Source organism: Nomascus leucogenys, chromosome 4 (genome assembly GCF_006542625.1).
Source record: "Nomascus leucogenys isolate Asia chromosome 4, Asia_NLE_v1, whole genome shotgun sequence".
Classification (NCBI taxonomy): Eukaryota; Metazoa; Chordata; class Mammalia; order Primates; family Hylobatidae; genus Nomascus; species Nomascus leucogenys.
This window is the reverse complement of record NC_044384.1, coordinates 114,086,126-114,108,002: the sequence shown is the minus strand read 5'-3', so window position 1 is coordinate 114,108,002 and position 21,877 is coordinate 114,086,126. Positions and strand designations below refer to the sequence as shown.

Below are 21,877 nucleotides of genomic sequence, written 5' to 3'. Positions count from 1 at the left end.
ACAGGGCTTTGCCATGTTGGTCAGGCTGGGTCTCAAACTCCGGCTTCAAGTGATCTGCTCGCCTCGGCCTCCCAAACTGCTGGGCCATGCCTGGCCATAATCTTTTCTTTGTTATATGATTCCTCTAGTAATTGAGCACAGATTCTTTGTCTTTTCTAGTATTTGGTATGATAATTTTGATCTTCAGGTAGGTGGTAGACATCATGTCTGTGTATCATTGCTAATAGACAAGTATGTACTTTAATAAAAATGCATCTGTTTTTAATTAACAGAGAATTCTTGAATTGGAAAGTTCTTTGGAAAAAAGCTTACAAGAAAACAAAAATCAGTCAAAAGATTTGGCTGTTCATCTGGAAGCTGAAAAAAATAAGCACAATAAGGAGATTACAGTCATGGTTGAAAAACACAGGACAGAATTGGAAAGCCTTAAGCATCAGCAGGATGCCCTTTGGACTGAAAAACTCCAAGTCTTAAAGCAACAATATCAGACTGAAATGGAAAAACTTAGGGAAAAGTGTGAACAAGAAAAAGAAACATTGTTGAAAGACAAAGAGATTCTCTTCCGGGCCCACATAGAAGCAATGAATGAAAAGACTTTAGAAAAGCTTGATGTGAAGCAAACAGAACTAGAATCATTATCTTCTGAACTGTCAGAAGTATTAAAAGCCCGTCACAAACTAGAAGAGGAACTTTCTGTTCTGAAAGATCAAACAGATAAAATGAAGCAGGAATTAGAGGCCAAGATGGATGAACAGAGAAATCATCACCAGCAGCAAGTTGACAGTATCATTAAAGAACACGAGGTATCTATCCAGAGGACTGAGAAGGCATTAAAAGATCAAATTAATCAACTTGAGCTTCTCTTGAAGGAAAAGGACAAGCATTTGAAAGAACATCAGGCTCATGTAGAAAATTTAGAGGCAGATATTAAAAGATCTGAAGGGGAACTCCAGCAGGCATCTGCTAAGCTGGATGTTTTTCAGTCTTACCAGAGTGCCACACATGAGCAGACAAAAGCATATGAGGAACAGTTGGCCCAATTGCAGCAGAAGTTGTTGGATTTGGAAACAGAAAGAATTCTTCTTACCAAACAGGTTGCTGAAGTTGAAACACAAAAGAAAGATGTTTGTACTGAGTTAGATGCTCACAAAATCCAGGTGCAGGACTTAATGCAGCAACTTGAAAAACAAAATAGTGAAATGGAGCAAAAAGTAAAATCTTTAACCCAAGTCTATGAGTCCAAACTTGAAGATAGTAACAAAGAACAGGAACAGACAAAGCAAATCTTGGTGGAAAAGGAAAATATGATTTTACAAATGAGAGAAGGACAGAAGAAAGAAATTGAGATACTCACACAGAAATTGTCAGCCAAGGAGGACAGTATTCATATTTTGAATGAGGAATATGAAACCAAATTTAAAAACCAAGAAAAAAAGATGGAAAAAGTTAAGCAGAAAGCAAAGGAGATGCAAGAAATGTTAAAGAAAAAATTATTGGATCAGGAAGCCAAACTTAAGAAAGAGCTTGAAAATACTGCTCTAGAGCTTAGTCAGAAAGAAAAACAGTTTAATGCCAAAATGCTGGAAATGGCACAGGCCAACTCAGCTGGAATCAGTGATGCAGTGTCAAGACTGGAAACAAACCAAAAGGAACAAATAGAAAGTCTTACTGAGGTTCATCAACGAGAACTCAATGATGTCATATCAATCTGGGAAAAGAAACTTAATCAGCAAGCTGAAGAACTTCAGGAAATACATGAAATCCAATTACAGGAAAAAGAACAAGAGGTAGCAGAACTAAAGCAAAAGATCCTCCTATTTGGGTGTGAAAAAGAAGAGATGAACAAGGAAATAACATGGCTGAAGGAAGAAGGTGTTAAGCAGGATACAACATTAAATGAATTACAGGAACAGTTAAAGCAGAAGTCTGCCCGTGTGAATTCTCTTGCACAAGATGAAACTAAACTGAAAGCTCATCTTGAAAAGCTGGAGGTTGACTTGAATAAGTCTCTGAAGGAAAATACTTTTCTTCAAGAGCAGCTAGTTGAACTGAAGATGCTAGCAGAAGAAGATAAGCGGAAGGTTTCTGAGTTAACTAGCAAGTTGAAAACCACAGATGAAGAATTCCAGAGTTTGAAATCTTCACATGAAAGAAGTAACAAAAGCCTAGAGGACAAGAGCTTGGAATTTAAAAAACTTTCCGAGGAACTAGCGGTTCAGCTAGATATTTGCTGTAAGAAAACCGAAGCCTTATTAGAAGCTAAAACAAATGAGCTAATCAACATTAGTAGTAGTAAAACTAATGCCATTCTCTCTAGGATTTCTCATTGTCAGCACCGTACAACTAAAGTTAAGGAGGCACTGTTAATTAAAACTTGCACAGTTTCTGAATTAGAAGCACAACTTAGACAGTTGACAGAGGAGCAAAATACACTAAATATTTCTTTTCAACAGGCTACTCATCAGTTAGAAGAAAAAGAAAATCAAATTAAGAGCATGAAGGCTGATATTGAAAGTCTTGTAACAGAAAAAGAAGCCTTACAGAAGGAAGGAGGCAATCAGCAACAGGCTGCTTCTGAAAAGGAGTCTTGTATAACACAGTTGAAGAAAGAGTTATCTGAAAACATCAATGCTGTCACACTGATGAAAGAAGAGCTTAAAGAAAAAAAAATTGAGATTAGCAGTCTTAGTAAACAACTAACTGATTTGAATATTCAGCTTCAAAATAGTATCAGCCTATCTGAAAAAGAAGCAGCCATTTCATCACTAAGAAAGCAATATGATGAAGAAAAATGTGAATTGCTGGATCAGGTGCAAGATTTATCTTTGAAAGTTGACACTCTGAGTAAAGAGAAAATTTCTGCTCTTGAGCAGGTAGATCACTGGTCCAATAAATTCTCAGAATGGAAGAAGAAAGCACAGTCAAGATTGACACAGCATCAAAACACTATTAAAGAATTGCAGATCCAGCTTGAGTTAAAATCAAAGGAAGCTCATGAAAAGGATGAGCAGATAAATTTATTGAAGGAAGATCTTGATCAGCAAAATAAAAGATTTGATTGTTTAAAGGGTGAAATGGAAGACGAGAAGAGCAAGATGGAGAAAAAGGAGTCTAATTTAGAAACAGAGTTAAAGACTCAAACAGCAAGAATTATGGAATTAGAGGACCATATTACCCAGAAAACTATTGAAATAGAGTCCTTAAATGAAGTTCTTAAAAATTACAATCAACAAAAGGATATTGAACACAAAGAATTGGTTCAGAAACTTCAACATTTTCAGGAGTTAGGAGAAGAAAAGGACAACAGAGTTAAAGAAGCTGAAGAAAAAATCTTAACGCTTGAAAACCAAGTTTATTCCATGAAAGCTGAACTTGAAACTAAGAAGAAAGAATTAGAACATGTGAATTTAAGTGTGAAAAGCAAAGAGGAGGAGTTAAAGGCATTGGAAGATAGGCTTGAGTCAGAAAGTGCTGCAAAATTAGCAGAGTTGAAGAAAAAAGCTGAACAAAAAATTGCTGCCATTAAGAAGCAGTTGTTATCTCAAATGGAAGAGAAAGAAGAACAGTATAAAAAAGGTACAGAAAGCCATTTGAGTGAGCTAAATACAAAATTGCAGGAAAGAGAAAGGGAAGTTCACATCTTGGAAGAAAAACTTAAGTCTCTGGAAAGTTCACAATCAGAAACATTAATTGTACCCAGATCAGCAAAAAATGTGGCAGCATGTACTGAACAAGAAGAAGCAGATTCCCAAGGCTGTGTGCAGAAGACATATGAAGAAAAAATCAGTATTTTACAAAGAAATTTAACTGAAAAAGAAAAGCTATTGCAGAGGGTAGGGCAGGAAAAAGAAGAGACAGTTTCTTCTCATTTTGAAATGCGATGCAAATACCAGGAGCTCTTAATAAAGCTAGAACATGCTGAGGCAAAGCAACATGAAGATCAAGTTATGATAGGCCATCTTCAAGAAGAACTTGAAGAACAAAACAAGAAATATTCCTTGATAGTATCCCAGCATGTGGAAGAAGGAGGAGGTAAAAATAACATACAGGCAAAGCAAAACTTGGAAAATGTGTTTGACGATGTCCAGAAAACCCTCCAGGAGAAGGAACTAACCTGTCAGATCTTGCAGCAAAAGATAAAAGAGCTGGATTCCTGCTTAGTAAGACAGAAAGAAGTACATAGAGTTGAAATGGAAGAGTTGACCTCAAAATATGAAAAATTACAGGTTTTCCAACAGATGGATGGAAAAAATAAACCCACAGAACTTTTGGAAGAAAACACTGAAGAAAAGTTCAAATCACATTTGGTCCAACCCAAATTGCTTAGTAACATGGAAGCCCAGCACAATGATCTGGAGTTTAAATTAGCAGGGGCAGAACGGGAGAAACAGAAACTGGGCAAGGAGATTGTTAGATTGCAGAAAGACCTTCGAATGTTGAGAAAGGAGCATCAGCAAGAATTGGAAATACTGAAGAAAGAATATGAACAAGAAAGGGAAGAGAAAATCAAGTAAGTTTTATTTCAGCTTGAATATTTTTATGGCAGTCCTTCTTAATTAAGTCTCCTTTTTTTTGTGCCTAATACAGTTATTTTAAATTATTTGGGTAAGTTTCACCAACCCAAAGGATTAAACATAAATCCAATATGTTAAATACGAAGAGAAATAAAAACAACTTAGGGCAAGTGGCAGTGTTATTCCATGTCCATTTAGGAGAGAAAAACCTTTTCTTGCATATAAGATTCTGGTTATTAGGGACATATCCAAGTAATTATTTTCTTTTTGTTTTATTGTTTTTAGTATTAGCATTATTATTGTATAACATAAATGTGTTTAAAAAAAAAATTAAAGTGGAAAACAAAAATTCTCTGGTCCCCAGGACCACTCCTTAGAGGTAATCATAGTTGATATGTACCTGGACACACACACAGACACACACACACGTACATACACACACACACACGTACATACACACACACACACACACTCTCTGTCTCTCAAAAATGTTTTCATACAGTGAACTCATACTGTATGCGCTGTTAAAGACCAGGTAGCTCCTTGCAGCTTGTTCTTTGTGTGGCAGCAGTTAACGGTACGTTTTTGTTACTCAGACAGGAGCAGGAAGATCTTGAACTGAAGCACAATTCCACGTTAAAACAGCTGATGAGGGAGTTTAATACACAGCTGGCACAAAAGGAACAAGAGCTGGAAATGACCATAAAAGAAACTATCAGTAAGTAAAATTAAGTTCCATAAGGAACAATTATATCAGCAGAGGCTATAATTTAAGCTTATCATTTTTGCACTGGTGGTAAGTGCGTTAAGTCATTAAACTGGGGAAGAAATAATCCTTGCCCAATAACGTTCTCTAATGGGAACCTGCCCTGCCTGGCAATGACTTACCTTAAGGAGAGGGGGAGCAGGTAAAACAATCTGAAAGTATTAGCTAATTAATTACCTTGTAAAGACACTTTTGCTCAGGGAGAGGATACATTTGATCACTGTTGAGCTAGATGTCTCATTAAACATCTTACAATGCTTATATAAAATTAAATTTCATCAAAATTAATTGGAATGAGAGTTGTTACTGAAATTGAGATATAAATATTAACTCTTGACTAATGTGTTTTCTTGTGTGTGTCCATTTTTATTTATTAGATAAGGCCCAGGAGGTGGAGGCTGAACTTTTAGAAAGCCATCAAGAAGAGACAAATCAGTTACTTAAAAAAATTGCCGAGAAAGATGATGATCTAAAACGAACAGCCAAAAAATATGAAGAAATCCTTGATGTTTGTACCTTATTTCTTCTCTCTCACTTTTGAAATTTAGCTGTAATAGATTTCATGGTAGTGCTGAAGATTTCCTTTTCAAATGCGTTTTTTGAAGGGAAAGGGTTTTTTTTTTTTTTGACTCAGTATTATTCAAATTAGTACTTTATATGCAGATTTATAAAGTTGAGTTGATTTCTGCCAGGATTGTAGTTTCCTGATGAGATTCTGCTAACCAGGCAGCACAGTCCCCTTGCTAGTATTGAAGCAACAGTAGATACTAAAAGGAAGAATAGATTCTTTCCCATCTGCCTCAAAGATTCTGACTGAACTGTGAGGGAACCAGACTAAGAATCAAGACCTTGTGCTTCGGTGAAGTCTAAGTAATGGGATAGTGAGTGTGTATTTAAATGTGGCTGCTTAACTCAGCTGAAATCTTTCTGGGAGGGACAATTAACTTTACTCTTATCTCTACCCAGTATGTGGAGGTTCATTGGTTTCAAGAGAAGAAAGCTGGGAAAAAATGGAATGCATAAGCCAAATCTTTTATATTTAGTGGAAGGTTATTTCAGAGTACTTACTCTACTAATGCCATGTTGCAATTCACAGAATATGCCACTAATACATTGCCATTAGCAAAATAAGATAAGCCATGAAGATACACCATGAAGATAAATCATAAATACTAGTTAGTACTTTGGACTAACATTTGAAAACATTTTCAAATGTAATACAATATAAATTGTTCTTGGTTGGGTTACAGATTCTGTAGTTGCTCTAAGCCTTATTTCACTATATGCTAAGAATCTTTTGGTGATTAAGAATTCATAAATCAAAGAATCATACCTCAGCTGACTATGTCAGCAGAAGTCTGAGTCAGGAACAGATTCTAATAATTATTTTAAATGTAATTGAAATGGCTAGAATTCCAAGATATAACACATGCCTATAAATGCCACCTTTTGTAATTCTTGAGCGTTATATATCATTATGAAAAGATTTAAATAATTTCGCATTTTCTTATACTTCCATAGAGGATATATGTGCTAAATGAAAAAAAAAAAAACAGTATTATTTCTTGAATGCCTAGAGAGTGTTGGAATTGGAAGATACAGTAAAGCTAGTTTAGTTCTACTTTTTTTTTTCTGTTTTTGTTTTTCAGAAGGAAAAGCCAGTTCAGTGTAGTTATTTCCCTAAAACTACATAGTGAGTGGTAGAGCAGTGATTCTTCATTAGCTTTACACATTTTATAAAAAAAGACTTCTTCCTAAGAAAGGAACTTAGAGAAGGCAGTTATTTATCATGGATAATTAAGTCAGGGAGATTCATTTGCAGGGAGTAAATTGTGCCGTAGCTCTAGAATTCCCTTTTGTGAACTATTTCTCTGTCTCGGGATGTGTGGGGTAGCAGATGGTAGACTTTTCTAGAGTCATGACAGACCTTTTAGGTAGAAGGGTGAGGGAACAGAGAGACAGGTTACTGTATACCCTTTGACGTGGTTCCTCCTTAAAAATCTGCTGTATTTTAGGGAAGTTAATGAAATTGTCCTTCAGGCTTCAGGCTTAGAGTAGTATAGCAAGTGGACAGGAAGTGGAGGGTGGGCAAGGGAGTGGCGTGGACTCTTTTCCAAGTTCCTTCCTGTGCCTTGGACCAGCACTGCCATTGGAAATATAATGCACGCCGGCCAGGCATGGTGGCTCATGCCTGTAATTCCAGTGCTTTGGGAGGCCAAGGCGGGTGGATCACCTGAAGTCAGGAATTCAAGACCAGCCTGGCCAACATGGTGAAACTCCATCTCTACTAAAAATACAAAAAATTAGCCAGGTGTGGTACGTGCTTGTAATCCCAGCTACTCAGGAGGGTGAGGCAGGAGAATTGCTTGAACCCGGGAGGCGGAAGTTGCAGTGAGCCGAGATTGTGCCACTGCACTCCAGCCTAGGCGACAGAGTGAGACTCCATCTCAAAAAAAAAAAAAAAAAAAAAAAAAAAAAAAAAAAATGCAAGCCACAGATATGAGCCATATTGTAATATAAAGTTTTCTAGTAGCCACATTTTAAAAAAAAGGAAACAGGTGAACTTAATTTTAATAGTATATGCTACCAATGCAGTATAACCAAAATACTATCATTTCAACATGTAGTCAATATTAAAAATATATACATACATATAAATTCTTTGAAATTCACTGTGTTTTTACATTTCATCTCAATTTGGAATAACGACATTTCAAGTTATCACTAGCCACAGTTTAAGGGTAGCTAGTGGCTACTGTATTGAATAGTGTAGTCTTAGACTTTCAACTGCTAGGACTAGGGCGGACTTTGTAATTAAATAGCCAGTCCCCATCCAGACATCCCCAGATATACTTTATCCTGAAGAAATTTTTTTAAAAATGCAAATACTACTGAAAAGGGCTATTAGCAATTCTCGGCAAACACCATATTGCTTTGATTCAAAGACATATTCTCTATGATTCTCCCATTTAAAAATTTCTGGGATTGGAGTTTCATATGGGATTTGTATGTATTATGTAGGTAGTGTTTTTTACTCTTTCTTAAAAGCTATTAACAGATTGATGATTTGTCTCAGTGATGACATTGTAGAATGCTGCATTTTTGTCACTTATTAAAATAATTATGTGATTTGTTAATAGCAAGTTTGAGCACAGGCACATTTTCATTTTTCTACCTTGAATAACATTCTTACCATTCCTCCATTTGAAGAAGCTGGAAAGTTTTGACATCTTTAATTCCCACTTCCTATATCTCTAAACACCATACACATATATATTAATGTACCTATTTGGTCATTAAATCTGCTTCTCTCCCCAGCACAATTACCTGACATATAACAGGCTCACAGGATATGGTTTGAAACATCCTGAGAATCATGTTGCTTGTTCCCTCTCCTCTGAACTCCACTGCTGCCACCACAGTCTGTGCTACCATTTTTTCATCTGGCCCGATCTGTTGTATTAATGTCCTGCCTAGTCCCCTTAACTGCAGTCCTTTTTCCCTAACATAGTCATCTGTCTGTCAGAGTTATTTTCTGTCTGGAAACAAAGGTGTGATTTATTACCTCCCCTCCTAAATATGTGCAGTGGTTTCCCATTGTCACAGTGATACCTCATCTAGTTTGGTCTGTGTTCCAGCCAAACTCAACCATAGCTTGTTCTTCACCATCTGTTTCTTTTGTACATGCTTTTCTGTGTGCCTAAAGACACATTGTCAAGCTTCATAAGTTAATGCAAACGTTACCATCTCTCTTTTGGCTAAAAAAAGGTCGGGGGGGTTGGTGCGGTGGTGTGGCGCGTGGCCAGGCCCAGTGGCTTATACCTGTCATCCCAACACTTTGGGAGGCTGAGGCAGGAGGATTGCTTGAGCTTGGGAGGTCAAGGCTGCACTGAGCTATGAACGTGCCTCTGCATTCCAGCCTGGGTGGCAGAGTGAGACCCTGTCTCAAAAGAAAAACAACAACAAAAAATTAAATAAAAATTTTAAATTTTATTTTTATTTAGAAAAATTTTGAATCAAAAGTATTCACATGGCTTAAAGGTTAAAATCATATTAGAAAGTATTCTTGGAGGTGGTATGCATGTATAATGAAAATGGTACCCATTCCTCCTGTGTTCTGTGTCCTCTTCCTCTTCTCCCTCCACCGGCAACCATTAGTTTCTTATACTCCAGTGTTTCATTATGTAAACAAGCAAAAATGAAATATATTCTTATTTTTTTCCCCTTTCCTACTCAAAAGGTAGCTTTTTGAATATACTTTTCTATGTTGTTTTTTCACTTGTTCATTTTTTTAAACCTCTTAAATGTTATTAATTGCATCTGTGTTGCTTGTTATATATGTTAACTTATGTGATTTTTGTCATATACACGTGTATAGGAGTGTATTAATGAATCTGTCCTCTCCCTTAGACTATAAGCATCACTCTAGAGAAGAGATTTTGTTCTTCTCTAGTCGTGAGAATCTGGCCCAGTGCCTGGCACATACGAGCACTTGATAAATTTGAAGGAGGTGACACATGGTAGGCAGGGAAGAATTCATTTGGGAGAAGGGCATGGTGACTTACAAGTTGGAGACTCACAAGTAGGGGTGCTTACCAAATAGCCCAATCCCAATCTCAGAGCAGTCTCACTTGGAGAGTAGCTCCTAAGGCTATATTAGATACAAAATTGGTTTCTTTTTAACATTGACTGTATTTTAGTGATTTTGTTTTGGCATAATAACTAGTCTTCAAAACATAACCTGTCATGTATATGCATAAAGATTCAACTTAGTGTTTCTTAGTGTTTTTACTTCAAAGCAACAATATACTTTTTTTTTAAATCTTAAAATAAGACTAGAAGGCTTTTATAAAGGAAATTATATAACTGTTCCTTAAATTAGAAATGACACATCAAAGATTCTTTTTTTTTTTTTTTTGAGACGGGGTCTCGCTGTCGCCCAGGCTGGAGTGTAGTGGTGCAATCTCGGCTCACTGCAGGCTCCGCCCCCTGGGGTTCACGCCATTCTCCTGCCTCAGCCTCCCACGTAGCTGGGACTGCAGATGCCCGCCACCTCACCTGACTAATTTTTTGTGTTTTTAGTAGAGACGGGGTTTCACCGTGTTAGCCAGGATGGTCTCGATCTCCTGACCTGTGATCTGCCCGCCTCGGCCTCCCAAAGTGCTGGGATTACAGGTGTGAGCCACCGCGCCTGGCCCAAAGATTCTTTTCTAATTTTGGGGGGGCTTGCTTTAGATTAGTATCCCACAGATGTCAAAGGAAATGTCAGACATAGCTAATTGTCGTATTAGAAACTGAGCCTGACTAAATAAGTAGCTATAGAGGTTATTCTTTTAAACAAGGCTAAACCACATTGACACAGCCATACAAGAAATGTCAACAAACCAAGACAGAGAGCAGTGATGCATATACAACAATTTTTGGTTGATGGTGTTTTAGAGGTGGAGGCCAAATTCACGTGTGCCTCAGTGGGAAGATATCTAAGATATCTAAAGATATCTAGTAGAGATCTCTGCTGTACTTAATGTTGAGAAAAGGGATTTGTTTTTGCAATTAGGTCTAAGAAAATTTCATGACAAGTGGTATTTAAAATTAGATTTTCTAAATGTCCTATGATTCATTGCCTTATTTTGTGCCATAGGGCCTAACTATGTTTGCATTTGTTTTTGAGAAGGATGTTTCTGTTTTTGGCAAGTCAGTATCTGTTAAATCAGATACCTGTTTGTGGCTATTTTTCCTGTTAAGTCTCTTGCTCAGCAAACACTTGCCCTCATTACTCAAATCAGATCAATATTCCAATTCCAAATATTATTTTAGCACAAAGGTTACTGCAGGATTTATAAGAATAAAGAGAAGTCTGGGCTGCTCTGTACAATAAATCATGGCAATGACCAAGACAAATGAAGGAATGTAAGGATGGAAAACAGCCTTTTACCAGGGCAGTCAAAACAAGAGAGGACAATTAGTATGCCAAATTTTATAAGTAGGAATATTGGATCAATAAGTCATGTATTGCTCTTTCTAATTCAGCCTCATCTGTTTTTTGCAGTTTGAGACAAAGGAAGTTATTACATTGATTACCAGCACATTGGACAGTAACTAATTTTTTTTTTCAAAAATAGATTTTAGTAGAACATTTTACCTCAGAGAACAACTGGTGGGGGTAGATATTTAGGAGATGTGCAGCCTTGTCAAATTAGGACGAAGGACCATCTGTTGATTTACACAGCCTAACTAAAGAGGGTGAGAAAAACTGAGAACCCCATAACTTCTGTGATCAGTAAATTGCCATCTGGTTGGGTAGTGCTGTGTATAAAAATACCTACTACTTTATTTTAATGACTATTTTCTAGAAATCAAATTCCAATATAGAAAATGCTGAAGTCTTAAAACACAGGATACGTATTATAGTTCTGTCACAATTCTGTTTCATATCTAATTGTTGCTTAAACCTGGGAACCCTAGTTTAAGGGAAAATAAACAGCTTGATGAGCTTTTTGGGATGAGGAGAGAGGGAGTGAGGGTGAGAAAAATGATATCCTAGGAGTAATGAGCATTGGAAAGGGCTTAGAGTTTAAAGTGAGACATGAAGGAAAGTGTTTAGAGCACAATAATGAATTAAAATAAAAACAGTAGTGTGTGTCTCAAAAACTTAAATGTTTATTTCCCTACAGAGGTAGTTTTCTCTATACCATGTTGCCTCTCCAGAGTGCTTTTTTGATGTGTTTGTTTACTAATGCTTCTTTTTTTTTTTTTTAAATCCTAAAGGCTCGTGAAGAAGAAATGACTGCAAAAGTAACGGACCTGCAGACTCAACTTGAGGAGCTGCAGAAGAAATACCAGCAAAAGCTAGAGCAGGAGGAGAACCCTGGCAATGATAATGTGAGAGGAGTTTGAATTTGCTGCACATGTTGTTTCTTGAAACCATTGTCATTTCTGTGATTTGACTAGCCTACTAACATACATACATATTTGTCTCATTTAATCCTAACAAAAACCCTTTAAGATTTTTACCTCCGTTTTATAGACAGATAAACTAATGTTCAAAGAGATTAAATAAAATGTTCAAGCTCACACAATAAATGTTGTGGTGAGGATTTAAACCAAATCTGCCAGACCTCAAAGCCTAGGCATTTTGTTATTACCAGTGCTTCTCCATCTTTTCCATGGAAACAATAGCAGAGGAAAGTGAATCTTATAACCCTGGAGCATAGCTAAAAATGGTCCATCGTAAATTTGATACTTTTAGATTTTTGGATTTTTGTGCTAAAAATTCACGTTAATTTTATATCCTACTCTATAATATATCCTTAGTTGTAGTCACATAAAAGTGGTGTTTTTAGTTGTATACCATTAAGAAAAACAATTTCTAACTTTGTTTTGGCCATTGGACCAGATGCAAATACAATGCGATGATTTGGGAAAATTGGACTGACTTCAAAGAGAACTGGCCGAAAAATCTAAGCTTTTTTTTTTTTTTTTTTTGAAGAGTCCTAATCCTTAAGTAAAATTGACACTATGAAAGGTAGACCATGTTTACTCCATGGCTTCTTGTCCTGCTGTGCACCTCAGCAGCACACACCCACAGTTGGAGAAGGCAGACACTGTACGGTTCTACTGCCTAAAATGTTCTCAGTCATCCAGGGTGGTCTTTTCATAGCACAGTCATGGGGGTAATGGGAAAGTGGGTGGTCACTATGACTTTATCCTGGAGAGGATTCATTACAGAATGTCAGTTACCAGATAATAATTTTTTACACAACCAGTTACATGGATGACTTACCCATAGGCAGAGAAAGAGCCTCTATAAAGAGCTTTGCTACTCTGTGTCACTTGGTAGGCAATATGTCAGCTGTAAGCACTGAGCAAGCTGAGAGGACCATTTTCTGTTTGTTTAATAGCTAAGTTAGTTCTGTTTAAATTTTCTTTACTGGCCGGGCGCGGTGGCTCACGCTTGAAATCCCAGCACTGAGGGAGGCCGAGGCGGGCGGATCACGAGGTCAGGAGATCGAGACCACGGTGAAACCCCGTCTCTACTAAAAAAATACAAAAAAAATTAGCCAGGCGTGGTGTCGGGCGCCTGTAGTCCCAGCTACTCGGAGAGGCTGAGGCAGGAGAATGGCGTGAACCCAGGAGGCGGAGCTTGCAGTGAGCCGAAATTGCGTCACTGCACTCCAGCCTGGGCGACAGAGCGAGACTCCGTCTCAAAAAAAAAAAAAAAAAAAATTTTTCTTTACTTTCTTCTTTTCTTTTTTTGCCATTTAGTCATGTAGTCATGACTTGAGTATTCCAGGTGCTATTATATATTACTTCTTTTGAGAAAATACATGTATTTAACTGTCTAACATGAGCTTTTCCTTAGTATCAAAGTATTAATATTGCATATAGTAACATTTTAACTTGTGTCAGGATGCCATAGAATATTGAGACATTATGAAATATTAAGAAGGACTTCTGAGTCCTTTACCTTGTGTCATAAGAAAGGTAAGAAAATAGCCTTAATTTGGCCGGGTGAGGTAGCTCAAACATGTAATCCCAGCACTTTGGGAGGCCAAGGTGGGCAGATCACCTGAGGTCGGGAGTTCTAGACCAGCCTGACCAACATGGAGAAACCCCATCTCTACTAAAAATACAAAAAAAAAAAAAAAATTAGCTGGGCATGGTGGTGCATGCCTGTGGTCCCAGCTACTTGGGAGGCTGAGGCAGGAGAATCGCTTGAACCCGGGAAGGAGGTTGCAGTGAGCTGAGATCGCGCCATTGCACTCCATTCTGGGCAACAAGAGCAAAAGAGAGAGAGACAGAGAGAGGAAGAAAACTTAATTTTTATTTCTACTCAACATTTTTTTTCTCCTTTATTCTTCATAAATTTGTATCCTTCTGGAGCATCTTCTGGTGCTTCTGTATATCTTAAATTGCAATATGTATTTAGAGTATAGTATTTTGTAAAACAAAACAGACCATTTGTTTAGAAGCACATATTTAAAGTTGCCTTACCTCAAGTCTGACCACTCCCTTGAGACTGTTAACCCTGACTTCTTATTTCCTTATGTTATATCTTTATATTGCTTTGTTTTACTGTTTCTTATAGCTATTATTGTATACACTCATGTTTTTTCTTTCCATTTTTTCAGGTAACAATTATGGAGCTACAGGTAAGACTAGTTCTTCCTTTTTTTTTGTTTTTTTTTTTCTTTGAGACAGAGTCTCACTCTGTCGCCCAGGCTCTTGCCCAGGCTGGAGTGCAGTGGTGCAATCTTGGCTCACTGTAACCTCTGCCTCCTGAGTTCAGGTGATTCTCATGCCTTAGTCTCCCAAATAGCTGGGACTACAGGTATGTGCCACCACGCCTGGCCAATTTTTTTTTTTAATTTTTGTATTTTTAGTAGAGATGGCCATTTTGGCCAGGCTGATCTCAAACTCCCGAGCTCAGGCAGTTCCCCTGCCTCGGTTTTCCAAAGTGCTAGGATTACAGGCCCCAGCCAAGACTAGTTATTTGAATTTGTCTGAAAGTCATGCATTTTAGGAGTATTCAGTGTTATAAGTTAAAACTTAGACTATTTTAACAAGGAAAAATTTCCAAGCAGTGCAGAAATGTGTCCGGGCAATAATGAAACCTGTGTACATTTCAGATCTGACTTTTTGTTCTTTCAGACACAGCTAGCACAGAAGACGACTTTAATCAGTGATTCGAAATTGAAAGAGCAAGAGTTCAGAGAACAGGTACAGGCCTAATTGGTACCTTTTATTTTGAACTAAAGTTACGTTAATATGTACTTGGATCTCAGCTAATTTTTAAATAGTTGGCTTTGAAATTTTTCAGTCTTACACCCAGGAAATTTTGTTTCCAAATCCAAAGGTACTAGAGGTTTTCTCTATAAATTCATGATCATATATATTTAAGCAAGAACATTTGTATCATATTATTTTTAGTGCTTAACATTTTTTATAACAATTTGTGATTGTATAATGTATAGTAATTTATGTTCTACAAAGAAGTTATTTTTTGCTTTTACAGAGAGAAAATAGTCATCTATCTTTGGTACTTTTTCCAAGTGGTTTAATTGTCCTAATTTAATTTGCCCATATATTATTGATGGACAATATATGTAAGTCAATTTAAATAGGACCATGTGTGTACACCTTCAAGGATGCACAGTACACCCATACCAGGATATGTGGTATATGGTCTTTAGTGAAGTCTTTTTCCAAACTCTGGGAGAAATAGTGGCTCAAATCAGCAGGCTAAGTTTGAAGGCTAAATCTCCTGGGATTTTCCCAGTTCTTTTAAAATTCATACAGACAAAAATCTTGATAATTGTTAGAACTGAGTGATGGATGGGTATATGAGCATTAATTGTACTATATTTTCTTGGAATATGTTTGAAATTTTTCATAATATTTCTAAAAATTTCATAAAGATAGGTCCTGATGTCACTTTATTTTTTTGTTTCACCAGTGATTTAGCTTTTCCCATCTATTCTCAAGATTACTGCTTTAAAATTCTTCTTTTAAGATCAAATCTTGAAAACTGCCCTAGCATAACGATTTTTGTATTAGTTATTTTTATTGTGGGAATATACACATTAAAAGTTACCATTTTAATCATTTTAAAGTACACAGTTCATTGACATTTAGTTCATTTATAGTGTTGTGAAACCATCACTGTTACCCAGTTCCAGAATATTTCATCACCCCAAAAGGAAACTCCATACCCATTAAGCAGTCACTCCCCATTACCTCCTCCCCATAACACCTAGCAACCACTAATCTGCTTTCTGTCTCTATGGATTTGCCTATTCTGGGTATTTCATATAAATGGAATAATACAATACCTGACCTTTTATGTTAGGCTTTTTTTTTTTTTTTTTTTGAGATGGAGTCTCTCTCTGTCATCCAGGCTGGAGTGAAGTGGCATGATCTAGGCTCACTGCAAGCTCCGCCTCCCAGATTCACACCATTCTCCTGCCTCAGCCTCCTGAGTAGCTGGGACTACGGGTGCCTGCCACCATGCCTGGCTAATTTTTTTGTATTTTTAGTAGAGATGGGGTTTCACCGTGTTAGCCAGGATGGTTTAGATCTCCTGACCTCATGATCTGCCCGCCTCAGCCTCCCTAAGTGCTGGGATTACAGGCATGAGCCACCATGCCCGGCCTGTGTCAGGCTGTTTTTTAGCTTAGCATAGTGTTTCAAGATTCATCCATCTTATAGCATATATCAGTATTTAATTTCTTGTTATGGCTGAATAATATACCATTGTATGGATATATTACATTTTGTTTATCCATTCATCAGTTAATGGACATTTGGGTTGTTTCCTTCTTTTGCCTATAGTGAACAGTGCTACTAAAAACATTGATATACAGGTTTTTGTTTAAACACATGTTTCCAGTTCTTTTGGGTATATACACAGGAGTGGAATTACTGGATCATACAGTAATTCTATGTTTAACTTTTTGAAGAACTGCCAAACTTTTCTACAGTGGCTGTACTATTTTACATTACCATCAACAAAGTATAAGAGTTCCAGTGTCTCCATATCCTCACCAACAAGTTTTTTTATTATTGCCATCCTAGTCAATATGAAGTGATACTTCGTTGTGGTTTTAATTTGCATTTCTCCAGTGACTAGTGATGTGAAACATCTTTTCATTGGCTTGTTGGCCATTTATATGTCTTCTTTAGAGCAATGTCTACTCAAGTCCTTTGTCCATTTTTTAGTTGGATTGTCTTGTTGAGTTGTAAATGCTCTTTATATGTACTAGAGACAAGTCCCTTAGCAGATATTTGATTTGCAAATATTTTCTCCCGTTCTGTAGCTTGTCTTTTTACTTCATTGATAGTGTCTGTTGATGTACAAAAGTTTCTAATTTTAGCAAAGTGTAATTTATGTATTTTTTCTTTTATTCTGTGTTCTTTTGGTATCATATCTAAGACATCTTTAGTTTTAGTTTTTTTTCTTTCCTCACAAACAATTCTTGCTCTAAACCATTTGTCTTAACTTTATTTGCCTATATTCTGTCTTTAGCATTAAAAAATCTTGTGGTGACAGCAATCTTTCTTTTTCTTACATACAGTTTCCCTGTGAATCTTATATGGTCTGATTATTTGTTATTTTTAGATTCACAATTTAGAAGACCGTTTGAAGAAATATGAAAAGAATGTATATGCAACAACTGTGGGGACACCTTACAAAGGTAAGGATGATCTCGTATCATGTTATTCACCGTTATCTTTTATTGGCGGATTTGTGCATGATTTTTATTTTTGTCTTTGCTAATTTGTATTTTTTCTCATTTTAAAACTTTTAATGATTTTATTTTTTCTTAATTGACAAATGCATATATGTATTGTGTGCAACATGGTATTTTGAGTTATATATTCATTGTGGAATGGTTAAACTAAGTGCATTACCTGACATATTACCTTTTTTTTTTGTGACGAGAACACTTTAAAATTTACTCTTTTCACAGTTTTCAAGAATACAATAAATTGGGTGGGGAATAATACAATACATTAACTATAGTCAACCATATTTTACAATAGATCTCTTGAACTTATTCTTCCTTATCGAACTGAAATTTTGTATCCTTTGGACAGCATCCCCCACCCCTCACCGTCCCTTATAACCACCAGTTTATCCTGCTTGAGTTCAGCTTTTTAGACTCCACATATAAGTGAGATTATGTGGTATTTGCCTTTCTGCACCTAGCTTATTCCACTTAATATAATGTCCTCTAGGTTCATCCATGTTGTTCCAATGGCAGAGTTTTCTTCTGTTTGGAAGCTGAATTGTATTCCATGTGGTTAATCTGTTTTTCACAATGAATGTATTTTACCTTTTAACAACTGACTTTAAGGAAAGAAAGATAGTAACTTGGCGGGCGCGGTGGCTCATGCCTGTAATCCCAGCACTTTGGGAGGCTGAGGCAGGTGGATCATGAGGTCAGGAGATCAAGATGATCCTGGCCAACATGGTGAAACCCCATCTCTACTAAAAATAAAAAACATTATCTGGGCATGGTGGCGTGCGCCTGTAGTCCCAGCTATGCGGGAGGCTGAGGCAGGGGAATTGCTTGAACCCAGGATTTGGAGGTTGCAGTGAGCCTAGATCACGCCATTGCAGTAAAAAAAAAATGATCCACCTGCCTCCCAAAGGATTGCAGGCGTGAGCTACTGCACCTGGCCCAAAGGATTTTAAAGATGAGCTTGAGTCTTTGTGTGGTAATTCCCTTGAGATAATCAAGATCGTTGAATAATCTTGTATAACACTTATCCATTCTCTAAAGTTCAATTTCACTACCTCACTGTATTAACAATAGTTTTAGTTTGCTACATGTTTTGTAAACCTTTCTGCTTTCTAATGGGAAGCATGAGGACATAAAAAACGTTTGGCATTCTTTTCTTTTGTGTTTTTGAAAGCTCTCATTGCTATCAAATAATGTAAAATACTACACAGATTTTAACTAAATTAAAGGACTTGCTATGGATCCTTTCCAAACTGGAGCTCCTCAAAAAGAAGTAAAAACCAGCCTGGAAGTTTCCTATGCTCACTGCGGAGATGATTCTTGCTGCAAAGATTATTTACTATAGCTAAGTCACTGAATATCTCAGCATAGAACTAGACTGAATCAGCCTACAGCCATACCACCGTGAATGCTCCCAATCTCATCTGATCTCAAAAGTTAAGCAGGGTCAGGCCTGGTTAATACTTGGATGGGAGAACTGTACTAAATCAGTACTCAGCAGTGCATAGAGAATAGTGTTGATTCCTTTTGTTATTTTCCATGTAAGAATTTCCTACATAATTTTCTTTTTCTCAAATTTATGAACACATATATACAATTTATTTAATAGCTAACTCATAATACTAAGCACTAAACACTTACAAACACGTTTTTGTCTTTTTTAAAACATTATTTTTCTCAGATTTCTCAAGGATAATATAGCTTATCTGCTCATTTAATCCTCTTAAAAACCCAAGCATTCTCGTGCAGTATGCACATTAATCTCTTCGTCATGCTGCCTCTTTAAAGAGTGAAATGAGGCCGGGCAGGGTGGCTCCTGCCTGTAATCCCAGCACTTTGGGAGGCCAGAGTGGGTGGATCACTTGAGGCCGGGAGTTTGAGACCAGCCTGGACAACATGGCAAAACCCCATCTCCACTAAAAATACAAAAAATTAGCCACGTGTGGTGGTGCACACCTGTAATCTCAGCTACTCGGGAGGCTGAGGCAGGAGAATCGCTTGAACCTGGGAGGCTGGGGTTGCAGTGAGCCAAGATCATACCACTGGACTCCAGCCTGGGCAACAGAGTGCAACTCTGTTTCAAAAATAAATAAAGAGTAAATTGAGCACCTATCTTGCAGTACAAAATAAAACATTCCTAGTTCTTTAGAAGCCCCTGTGTGTCTGCCTTTACAATATCTTTATCCCTCTCATCATTTTTACTGTTTCCCCTGACTTTTGTTAATCATTGTCTTGTTGTTTATCATTTACCACCTGTATTTATATTTTCAAGCAATATTTTGTTTAGATTTTGTTTGCTTTGTGAATTTATGTAATTCAGTCATACCATAAGCATTCTTGTATGACCTGTTTCTTTTGCTTAATATAAGGTTTGAGAGTTATCCAGATTGTGTGTAGTTGTTCATTTCCATTATATTAATTTTGTACATTCTTTTTCATTTTTCCTAGGACACGTGGAAATTTTTCTCTAGAATATATAAGAATGGAATTGCTAAGTCATAGGATATGAATATTTTTGTGCATATCCCATATTAGGTTAAGCCAAACTGTTTGCTATATCTTTTGTAGTAATTTCCACTTCCATCAGCAGTGGGTGAGATTTCTCACCACTCTAGCACCTCATCAGTGCTGGATATATAATTTTTTTTTTTTTTTTTTTTGAGATGGAGTCTCGCTGTGTTGCCCAGGCTGAAGTGCAGTGGCCTGATCTCAGCTCACTGCAACCTCCACTTCCTGGGTTCAAGTGATTCTTCTGCCTCAGCTTCCCACCTAGCTGGGTGTACAGGGTTCCACACCCAGCTAATTTTTGTATTTTGGGGAGAGATGGGGTTTCACCATGTTGGCCAGGCTGGGTTTTTTGTTTGTTTGTTTCTGTTTTTTTTTTTTCAAGACAGAGTTTTGCTCTTGCTGCCCATGCTGGAGTGCAATGGCGCGATCTCAGCTCACCGCAACCTCCACCTCCCGGGTTCATGCAATTCTCCTGCCTCAGCCTCCCGAGTAGCTGGGATTATAGGCATGCGCCTCCACGCCCGGCTAATTTTGTATTTCTAGTAGAGACAGGGTTTCTCCATGTTGGTCAGGCTGGTCTTGAACTCCTGACCTCAGGTAATCCACCTGCCTCGGCCTCCCACAGTGCTGGGATTACAGATGTGAGCCAATGCGCCTGGCCTGGCCAGGCTGGCTTTGAACTCCTGAACGCAGGTATCTGCCCACCTCAGCCTCCCAAAGTGCTGGGATTACAGACGTTAGCTGCTGTGCCCAGCCTGGCCAGGCTGGTTTTGAACTCCTGAGCCAAACAGTGCTCATACATTGCATTTGATTGATAAGTTACTTAAGTCTCTTTTGAACTCCAGGTCCTTCTCCACCTTTGCTTTTATCATTTATTTGATGAGAAAACCAACTTACTTGTCATATAGAGTGGACCACGTTCTTAATTTTCTGGATTCCATCTCCCTGGAGTCCTCTGTCTCCTGGTAGGTAGAACCAGAGGCTTGAGCAGAGTTAGGTTTGATTAGATTTAGCTTTGCATTAACAATAGTACTTCATAAAGGAAGTTGTGTAATTCCTGTCGTCTTACATCAAAACATTCGTGACATATTCACGATTTTAAGATCTGCCACCCAGTTCCAGGTGTGATCCATCACTTTTTGCCAGATTTTAGCATCCATTGGTAACTTCCCTGATCTGTTACTTCAATAGTGGTTGCATAATGGTGTTAGTAAAATTCCACCATTTCTTGTGCATATATTAATTGGAATTCTTCTATAAATAGAAACTTTTCCACATTATCTATATGGTTACCTTGAGGTACAGCTCAAACAGGAAAAGCAGGATAAATTCTATCTGTTTACCAGTTTCAGACTAACTGAAACTGGTCAGTGTCTCACTCTGTCATTCAGGCTGGAGTCCAGTGGCATAGCCTTGGCTCACTGGGACCTCTGCCTCCTGGGTTCAAGCGATTCTCATGTTTCAGCCTCTAAAGTAGCCGGGATTACAGGCACACACCACCACACCCGGCTAATTTTTGTATTTTTAGTGGAGATGGGGTTTCGCCATGTTGGCCAGGCTGGTCTCAAACTCCTGACCTCATGTGATCCACCCGCCTTGGCCTCCCAAAGTGCTGGGTCTATAGGCATGAGCCACTGTGCCTAGCCAGTTAGTCTGTATTTTTGAAGATCTGTTTCTGCCACCTCTAGTGTGTTTCATTGATCCGTTTGTCTAAAACCTCACGGTCTTTTTTTTTTTTTTTTTTGGTAGAGATGAGGTCTCTCTATATTGCCCGGTCTAGTCTTGAACTCCTGGCCTCAAGTGATCCTCCTGCCTTGGCTTCCCAAAGTGCTGAGATTTCAGGA

The 21,877-nt window shown here is 37.6% G+C and overlaps 1 protein-coding gene across 4 annotated transcripts in view; it reads left to right on the top strand.

Moving 5' to 3' along the window:
* GOLGA4 (golgin A4) overlaps nucleotides 1-21,877 on the top strand; it is a 122,063-nt gene that overhangs the window by 78,137 nt on the left and 22,049 nt on the right. For all 4 annotated transcript variants that reach the window (XM_030812135.1, XM_030812133.1, XM_030812136.1 and 1 more), the window contains 7 exons: nucleotides 273-4,510; nucleotides 5,111-5,232; nucleotides 5,658-5,788; nucleotides 12,049-12,162; nucleotides 14,412-14,432; nucleotides 14,932-15,000; nucleotides 17,399-17,474. In XM_030812135.1, the coding sequence (XP_030667995.1) occupies nucleotides 273-4,510; nucleotides 5,111-5,232; nucleotides 5,658-5,788; nucleotides 12,049-12,162; nucleotides 14,412-14,432; nucleotides 14,932-15,000; nucleotides 17,399-17,474 (4,771 nt within the window). The remainder of the gene's footprint in view (nucleotides 1-272; nucleotides 4,511-5,110; nucleotides 5,233-5,657; nucleotides 5,789-12,048; nucleotides 12,163-14,411; nucleotides 14,433-14,931; nucleotides 15,001-17,398; nucleotides 17,475-21,877) is intronic.